General features: G+C 36.9%; 1 protein-coding gene across 1 annotated transcript in view; it reads right to left on the bottom strand.

The window, feature by feature from the left end:
• Positions 1 to 3,407: 3,407 nt before the first annotated feature.
• COMMD1 (copper metabolism domain containing 1) overlaps positions 3,408 to 10,496 on the bottom strand; it is a 602,893-nt gene continuing 595,804 nt past the window's right edge. Inside the window, exon 3 of the mRNA XM_053712054.1 lies at positions 3,408 to 3,601. Within this exon, the coding sequence (XP_053568029.1) occupies positions 3,494 to 3,601 (108 nt within the window). The 3' untranslated portion in view covers positions 3,408 to 3,493. The remainder of the gene's footprint in view (positions 3,602 to 10,496) is intronic.

Below are 10,496 nucleotides of genomic sequence, written 5' to 3'. Positions count from 1 at the left end.
ACCGGTATGACTGGTCTGCATACGGTATAAGTTGTATATACACCAGGGATAATTCACAGATTAAGTGGCCTGCGTCTGAAACACGGGTAACGTCCAAAAAGTCTTACAGAGTAAAGATAAAGTCACAGACCTTGGAAGGAAATATAAATCCCTGTTAGTAACCACAATTGTGGAGAATGTCTGACAAAGGCTGTGTAGAAACCACCAATGTGAATGTTGCTGCTCTCAGTAAACGAAGGGTCTCTGCTGACTCCTTCCCAGTATGAAACTAAAAGGAGAAAAAGAAGACAAGAGCACAAAGAGGCATCTCTAAGAGTAAAAGTTTTTACTGGACAAATATTTCAGCGCAAATACAAAAATGCACGTACAGGATTAAAAATCAAATAAGCAGTGTGTGATTATATCACCATGAGTTTCTCCCCAAACAACCACGGTTTCGGTCTCTGCAGGTTTCGAAGGAGCCGTAAATGCTTCCAAACTCCACCGTCTGCCGGACAGCTGGTATTAGGTTTGCATGTAGGGAGAAACACGTTTAACCTCAACGCATTTCTTCTGGTTTCCACCAGACTTTTTCAAGAGGAATGATTACATGGCAAACGTAATCCTAGCCTAAATAGTATGGGTGCATCTTTTACCGGTATAGGTAAAGGGTTAGGATTGGATACTGACAATTTCATTAAATTAGATGTTGATTGGATACACGATCTGTCAATCAAAATTGTTTACACCTACCTTTTAACTCGAAAATGATCAGGACCAATCGAGCCCTGTGTTATCAATGAAATCATGGTGATAACATAATTGCTACATGGCTCCACATGAATAAATAAGAGAAGTCCCTAATTTCATACATAACTTTTTTTTTAACATTTCATAAACAATTTCATAAAAAATATATATTATTTACAAACATGAAATAATAATATTCAAAAAACCATGTTAAAAAACAATGTTAAAAAACAAACAACAACGGATAACATATACTATATACATGCTTAAAATACAAATAATAATATAGATAGTATCCTAGATTACACTAATAAAATACTGATACATATATACTCGGAACAGACATGCAAATAAAAAGTAAAATTTGCACTGTAGAGTGTAGGTTTCTTATATCTACAGACCAATAGAATGTAAACCCAACGAGCTACCCAGAACGCACCTGAAAGTTATAAATCTTATGCGTAACCTGAGGGCTTGTGTAACCGTGTCTAATAATACGTCAGTCACTAAAATGCCTAAAAAATCAAATACAATGGTGGAAATGGATAGGAACTACAACCTACTTTGAAACTAATGTGTGAATAAACCTATATAGAAAATGGGTCTGCTCCATTCATATTAACAGCTAGATATAGAACAAAGAAGAATGGAGCAGACCCATTTTCTAGCGAAATCTGGCACCCAAAGGGCCCCTCCCACGGGAGGATTAGTAGTGCCCTGGGGGGGATTAACAGGAACCCCTGGCCTTGCCAAAATGCAATCTTTATATTGATATGTTCTGCTCAGCATTCCGTAAATGTACTGCTAGTCTTATGAATAATACATATATAGCAAGAGGCATATTGCTGTGCATGTTCGTTGTAACTTGATCTTACTACATATTAATGTCTTATGTACTTCATTGACTTTGTTTTAAATGCTCATTTCCTTTGTTCTATGTGTAATCGAAGATGAATGTAGGGAACGCACCTCGTGGGACGGAGAACCCTCAGAGGTGGACGTATCAGTTGTACTAAATATCTTATTCTTTTTAGATATTGCAATTTTATCAAAGCATGTGGAACATAGTTGAGCAGGTGGATCAACCGGAACCTCCTCACAATAAACACAGGTATTAGATTTGGTAAGAGGGAGTACCCTCTAACATATCAGAGTCCTCCATAGCTTGCGCTATTATTACGGACTAGATAGAAATTAAATGGCACCTTTATAAACCAATGGCCGGGGCACTCACCACCTCCTACAATTCGGACCACAGAGAAAACGCTTTGTCTCCTGCAACCGCCAGTCAAGAAAGAGGAAATTAAAGAGGCCACACTCGGTCACATGGAGTGCCATGCAGAACCGCCCCTGCACTAACGAGAAAACGTGCCAAAAAAGGTTGGGTTGATATCTCTCTAAGGAAACCTGACTGTTCACACATAGACAGAATCTCATCTTACACATGTCGCAGCATTAAACACAATAAAGAAAATTATGTATAAATCCCCCCCATGTTCAATAATCCCCTTTCCGAGGATATTAACCCTTGATTCTATACAGATAAAAGGAGACACACTGTGACCCTGTCTTCTTGCGTTATCAAATGTGTATAAATGAAACGATCTTACCAGAATCTATGCCGTGGAACAGGAACACGGCCTTTCAAGTGTGACGGGGTAGTAGCATCACTCTTGACATGGGCTTGAGTGCAGAAAGCAGGCAGTGAAACTCGTCAACGCCGATTGCTTATGGAGCTGTTAATCTGAGTTGGAATGGTGTCGCAGAAAGACTCTCTCTGCATCTCTGGACTCTAACTTTCATCCAAGCTCTCACTGAGAGGCTGACAGGACTACTTAAAACTCCAGTCCCATTCCAAAGAGTACTACCCTCCATAAGAGACTACTCCGAATCTTCCAACACTTCTCTGCCAGCCTCCTGTGACGAAAGGCAAAGAATGACTGGGGGATGAGGGGGGTGGCCAGGTTCTTAATTCCCACAAGTAATGAATGAAGCCGTGGACTCTCCTCCCATTAAGATGGAAATAGGTTTTAAATTTCCTTTCAAGTCCAATTCAAGAAAGCATTCTTAATTAAAATCAAACAGACTCTTGCTCAGGAAACAAAATGACAATGACTATTTCTTAAAACCATTAATATTAACATCAGAAATATTATCTTTTACACAAAATCTGCATTGTAAAATTATAAATAAATAAAACCACAACTTAATAATACCATAAAATTGATGGTAAACTCTCACCTTTATAAAATCAGATCCGGAATGTTAGTGATATTTTACATGGAGTTTAATTCATTAGATGTAATAAAGATGCGCTATAACTTCCTTTTTAATGTAGATATAAAATTCAAATACCCTGTGCTCTGCCGCCCACTTCAAAGTCAATTTTTCTGTGTGCTAACGGTTTGAATTGTTCTCCAATCAGCACTCTAGCTACAACAAAAGAGCCATATGGGGAGAGTGCTCATTGGACAACAATTCGTACTGTTAGCTCATAGAAAAATTGACTTTGGAGTGGGCAGCGGTGCGCGAGGTATTTGAATTTCATAGTACCCTCAGAAAGATAGTACAGTACAGTAATCAGAAAGGTTATATTTGTTGTTTTAAAAGTTTGGATTTCAGAATATTCTATGTAGATTTTTTTTTTATATGAATGACAGGAATTTCACAGCACAAAGTTAAAGATAGCAATTGTAAACATTTTATTTTATTGTTTAATTTTTTTTATTTTTTTAAAGAAAAAAATGGTTTCGTTTTCACTTGGCTAGCCGGTCTGTGTTATTGCGTTTATGCTTTCTTCAGCCTCTGACAACTTCTTCAGCATCTGGCTTATATTTGCTTCATTAAATTCCAAGCACAGAAATTCAGATTCCTGTTTAAAATAAATAAATAAAAAAAAAAAAGGTCTGATTAATGTATTTAATATTTTCTTAACTGAAAATAAAAAGTTTCAACATGCTTTTAAGACTCATTCCAGATGGCTGATATATATATATATATATATGCAAGCATAGAACTTTCTAGAGTACAATAATATCTTCTGTTACCTTACATTTTACTTTTAAACAAATGTCATTTGTCAGTTAAAGGGGCCCGATTCTTAAAAAAAAACACCATAAAGATTATTAGTGAATGCCCTTTAATGAGATACAAAGTTCTCAAGGTAAAAACTGCCTTTAAAACAATCCTGTAATACTAATGAGGCTTCTTATAGAATCTACTCTACAAGAATTGGGTTCTTGGTGTTTAAAGGGATATGAAACCAAAATGTTTCTTTCATGATTCAGACAGAGCATATGATTTTAAACAACCTTCTAATTTACTTCTATTAACACATTTTCTTCATTCTCTGGGTATCTTTTGTTGAAAAGCAGGAAGGTAAGTTTAGGAGCCGACCCATTTCTGGAGAATTTCTGGAGAACTATATGGCAGCTGTTTTGCAAGAGTGTTACTCATTTGCAAGAGCACTAGGTGGCAGCACTATTTACTGCCATTTAGTGCTCCAGATGCCTACCTAGGTATCTCTTCAACACAGAAAATCATGAGAACAAAGCAAATTTGATTATAGTTTAGCTGTAAATTTCTAGAAAAAAAAATATCCCTTTAACTGTATAAACACACAGTTAAAGTCACCCATCCAGTGTATTCCTGTGAAAGAAACGATTAGTGACTGATAAATGAAGTATATATTATTTTCCTGTTTGGCTCACTAGCTGTGTCCTGCTCCCAGTTGGCAAGGTATTACATCTGGAAGCAGGGCTTTAATCCCTGCAAAGAAATTAAACACATAGTAAAAAAAAAGACTGGATTAAAAAAAAATGGTTTAATAACACATAACAATTTATTTTTACTCCCCGTAAATTGACTAGTAAAAGTGTTGAAAAAAGCATTATATCATTCTACAGTTTATGCCTTATGGAAGTCAAACAAGCTATAGGAACTTTAATAATAATACACCCTCTTGGGATAAATGAATTACATGCTTTAGATTTCCAATGAATGACATGTTAAAATATAACATACTTAACTACTAATCACTAATAAGCTTATATATATGATATTTGGATTTGAAGGCAGATAAAGGACTGTCTAGTTACTTAACATTTCTTATTTTTTTTAATGGGATTTCCTTTAACCATTTCCACTAAAAATATATTGTTTTCATACAGAGCCTGTTTTTTGAGTTTGATAATTTCTCATATAATACAACAGCATATCTAACAGCAACCTACACACAACTCATAAAGACCCTCATATAGAATATTTAGCAGGGGTGTCAATCATCCTGATCGTATCTGATTGGGATGATTGCAGTCCGCCACCTAAAAGGGGGCAGACAAGTTAATTAATTATGGAAATTGTCAGGGGTGCCTAAACTTTTGCATACGACTGTATATATATATATATATATAAATATATTAAATGGGTGATATTACCGTGTATAAAATTTGTACATACCCTCCATCATGGTACACTGTGTATATTGGATAGTAAATGTACAATAGTGGTATAGTCCCTGTAGCAGCGTCCACTATGATAGATATGCGCTTTAGGGTTAATGTATGATATTAATATATCCCCATTATAATACGGCAGGATTGCTATATATATTATTTATTGGTTATATTTATGGCAGTGGTATAGCCAATGTAGCAGCGCTCATTACAAGTATCGATTGATGTGTACTATTACAATGTTATGCTTAGTAGCTAATTTGTTTGACTTGTTTCTTTGTTGCTATTTGGATCGTTGTGACCCATTGCCATGACAACCCCAACCGCAACCCGAGTGATTGGTGCATGGCCACACACGTGATCGGCCGATGCACTTCCGGGTTTGTCTGCTCTACCTAGTGCGGGTGCAGTTGCGGTGGCGTGGTACACGGCGATCTACATTAGAACTTTGTTTGTTTTACAATCATGGTAGGTTTTGAGTGTGTACTTTATGCCTGACCACCTAGGTAACAACATATAAGGCTTTCAATATTGGTTGGCTCCCCGGATAATAACGGACATTAGGGGTATGTTAAGATTACCAGTACTGTGGAATGTTAAGTTGTTTACCATGTTCATACTGCTATAGGTCTTTTAATTTGATCATCTTCACTGTCATAGCATTGATTGCTTATATTACAATTTATATACGATGTTCACTTTGTGACATATGGTCACCATAGCAACACTTTTGGCGGTTTTTTTTGCTAATTGGGGGGAGGGGTTATTTGTTTGTATAAATTCACCAATGTTTGAAGCATTCACTGAGGAAGGGGATACACTGTCCCCGAAACGTCACTAATTTTGCCAAGTAAAAAAGTTTGTTAAAAAATCCAGCGAGTGCAAGGTCTGTTTCTGATATTATATATATATATATATATATATATATATATATATACTGTATATATATATATTCATATGTGTGTATATGCATCTATATATGTATATAAACACATAAATACATATGTATATACATATATATACACACACACACACACACACACACATATATATATATATTTAGACATATGTGTGTTGTGTGTATGTATGTATGTATATATTTATATATATATAACAATAGCAAATATCAGAGGGAACGCAATTGCTGTAAGAGAGCTTTTATATGAAAAACCGACAGTAGAACTTCTAGTTCTGTCAGTATTTTAATTGTAATGGTGCAGACCCTTTCAAATTATTTATCATGGTTAAGAAAGAGGAGAGAGAAATCTAGGAGTGTAATCCTAGTTAAGAAAAGACAGGGATTTCAGCACTCTTTTTAGAAAATAAAGCTCTTGAGACCAAAATATGTTTTTAAACAGTGAATTCTTTAATCCAATTGTGAACCGAGAAATCTTCCAGCTATATGTACACCACTCCCCCCGGTGGAAAGGACACAACACTTATAGTATTCGTTAAAGGGAGTTGAAAAGAAAACAAAATTTACTTCTAAATATACTAGAGTTAGTAATATAAACCTGACCGGTCAGGGGTGCACATTTAGTACGTGGATAAACAGCCAAACACTACATAAATTTGTAGATTGATACCTATATATAACCTCTACACCCTGCTGCTCACAGAACCCCTTTTTAAAGAGGTATAACCTGGGCAGGTATGAAAGAATGGGATCTAAGAGGTCAACTAAGGGTATCAGGAACAGAAGCAGGTCACAGCTTATTATCACAATTACAATATGGTATGCAATGAATAGCGTATAGTGGTATACAGACATGAAATGTAAAGCCTTAAATTCGAGACTCACTACACCCAGCTGCTCACAGTACTCCAATTAAGGAGAGTATAATACCGGGCAGTACAAAAAGTGGTAATATCTACCAGGATCTAAGTGATCTCTAAGTTAGGCTTATTTACACTCAACAAAACGCATTTAAGCGACTTTTTGCAATAAATACAGACAGTATGTGCCCTTATTATGCTTTTTTGTTATTTTGTTAGTTCGTCATGCAAAGCTTTGCTGTAGAAAGGAATAAGCAGAAGTGTAGAGTTGTAGCATAAAGCACAATGCATGATATCTTCTTAGTAGTGCTGTGATCGTGGAAATGCTGACATGTAAAGCTGCATGCAAGGAAACATTGTAGCAAGCAGAAGGGAAAGCAGTTCAGATGCTGTTTGTTAAGAGTTCAGCTTAGCGTATGTAAAACAATGTTGCTATTCTTGGCAGCTATTATAACAATACCCATAGATTTCTTTGTAAATGTATTCCTCACACAGCAATCAGACAATGCAGTTTTCACAGGTAACCATATTTGTATTCGACCGTAGTACAGTTCATATTAGTGAACCTTACTGTGACACATACGACCTTGCTTATTCATTCAGACGTATCACTGTGGCATAATGTGTCCTAGTCGTTTCTCCGATCCTCAGAATACCGTTGTTACACTTCTGTATATTGCACCGCAGGTACCATCAACCATGCGGTTAGGAGGCTGTGTTTGTGGCGTGCACCACGTAGGCCGGTCGGCTTAGCCAATGCCGACGCGCGTTTCACCCGCAGGGCTGTTAGACACACCGGGCTTCGTCAGGGCGGTATATTGAATGGACTCCTTCAGTCCTATTTATATAGTATTTTGTAAGAGCGCCCCTGCTGGAGGTGAAAATACAATGCATATCTAGTTGAACACAAACATGAAATTAAAAGCAACCAAATAGAAACAAACACCAATTTGGAAATGTGCTGTACTTAAAAACAAAAGGTAACTCTAGAATTTATATCCCTTTAGCTGAATAACATATCTTAGTATATATCACATTTTTTCCCTTATTCATATACTATATTTTGATTACAATGTTTTAAAATACAAGTCAGAAAAAATGTTTTTTTAGAGCGGGGCTTTCATGGAATTCATCTTGTCCTATAGAAAACAGGCCATATCAAGTTTATCATTTAAACCATCAGGCAGTTGGGTCCCCAACTCATAGATCCATCTGCATTCTTTTTGCAAGAGGACCTTGTCGTTGTCGCCCCCTCTGCCATTGGTGATTCCTCTATCTATACAGATGAATTTCAGAGAATCAGGATTGCAATCATGTACCAGTTCATAATGTTTTGCGACATTGCTCTTCTGGTTTTTGTTTTTTACATCGTCTCGATGCTCAGTGATTCGGTCTTTTATGGCTCTCCTCGTTTTGCCCACATAAAAACGTGGGCAGCTACAGGAGAGTAGGTAGATCACTCCTTCAGTATTGCAATTAGTAAAGTGTTTTAACTTGTATCTCTTCCCTGAACGGGTGCCAAAATCTTTAGTTTTTACCATAAATTTGCATGCCACACAACGACCACAAGGGTGGTTGCCAGATGACCTATGTCTTGTCAGCCAATCTGTCTGTCTCTGTTCAGACCTATATTGACTTCTTACTAGCTTATCCTTCAGATTGCTAGCTCGTCTGGCAGTGATATTCGGATAGGTTCCAACTTCTTTTGATACTCCCACATCACTTACAAGAATTTTCCAATTCTTGGCCAGGATCTCCTTTAAAGGGACCCAACTGCCTGATGGTTTAAATGATAAACTTGATATGGCCTGTTTTCTATAGGACAAGATGAATTCCATGAAAGCCCCGCTCTAAAAAACATTTTTTCTGACTTGTATTTTAAAACATTGTAATCAAAATATAGTATATGAATAAGGGAAAAAATGTGATATATACTAAGATATGTTATTCAGCTAAAGGGATATAAATTCTAGAGTTACCTTTTGTTTTTAAGTACAGCACATTTCCAATTGGTGTTTGTTTCTATTTGGTTGCTTTTAATTTCATGTTTGTGTTCAACTAGATATGCATTGTATTTTCACCTCCAGCAGGGGCGCTCTTACAAAATACTATATAAATAGGACTGAAGGAGTCCATTCAATATACCGCCCCTGACGAAGCCCGGTGTGGTCTAACAGCCCTGCGGGTGAAACGCGCGTCGGCATTGGCTAAGCCGACGGCCTACGTGGTGCACGCCACAAAACACAGCCTCCTAACCGCATGGTTGATGGTACTGCGGTGCAATATACAGAAGTGTAACAACGGTATTCTGAGGATCGGAGAAACGACTAGGACACCATTATGCCACAGTGATAGTCCTGAATGAATAAGCAAGGTCGTATGTGTCACAGTAAGGTTCACTAATATGAACTGTACTACGGTCGAATACAAATATGGTTACCTGTGAAAACTGCATGTCTGATTGCTGTGTGAGGAATACATTTACAAAGAAATCTATGGGTATTGTTATAATAGCTGCCAAGAATAGCAACACTGTTTTACATACGCTAAGCTGAACTCTTAACAAACAGCATCTGAACTGCTTTCCCTTCTGCTTGCTACAATGTTTCCTTGCATGCAGCTTTACATGTCAGCATTTCCACGATCACAGCACTACTAAGAAGATATCATGCATTGTGCTTTATGCTACAACTCTACACTTCTGCTTATTCCTTTCTACAGCAAAGCTTTGCATGACGAACTAACAAAATAACAAAAAAGCATAATAAGGGCACATACTGTCTGTATTTATTGCAAAAAGTCGCTTAAATGCGTTTTGTTGAGTGTAAATAAGCCTAACTTAGAGATCACTTAGATCCTGGTAGATATTACCACTTTTTGTACTGCCCGGGTATTATACTCTCCTTAATTGGAGTACTGTGAGCAGCTGGGTGTAGTGAGTCTCGAATTTAAGGCTTTACATTTCATGTCTGTATACCACTATACGCTATTCATTAGCATACCATATTGTAATTGTGATAATAAGCTGTGACCTGCTTCTGTTCCTGATACCCTTAGTTGACCTCTTAGATCCCATTCTTTCATACCTGCCCAGGTTATACCTCTTTAAAAAGGGGTTCTGTGAGCAGCAGGGTGTAGAGGTTATATATAGGTATCAATCTACAAATTTATGTAGTGTTTGGCTGTTTATCCACGTACTAAATGTGCACCCCTGACCTGTCAGGTTTATATTACTAACTCTAGTATATTTAGAAGTAAATTTTGTTTTCTTTTCAACTCCCTTTAACGAATACTATAAGTGTTGTGTCCTTTCCACCGGGGGAGTGGTGTACATATAGCTGGAAGATTTCTCGGTTCACAATTGGATTAAAGAATTCACTGTTTAAAAACATATTTTGGTCTCAAGAGCTTTATTTTCTAAAAAGAGTGCTGAAATCCCTGTCTTTTCTTAACTAGGATTACACTCCTAGATTTCTCTCTCCTCTTTCTTAACCATGATATTTATATATATATAGCGCTGTGGAGTCTGTTGGCACT

This window comes from Bombina bombina, chromosome 4, assembly GCF_027579735.1.
Source record: "Bombina bombina isolate aBomBom1 chromosome 4, aBomBom1.pri, whole genome shotgun sequence".
Taxonomy (NCBI): Eukaryota; Metazoa; Chordata; class Amphibia; order Anura; family Bombinatoridae; genus Bombina; species Bombina bombina.
Note: the sequence above shows the minus strand (reverse complement) of the source record. Positions and strands in the feature narration are given on the sequence as shown.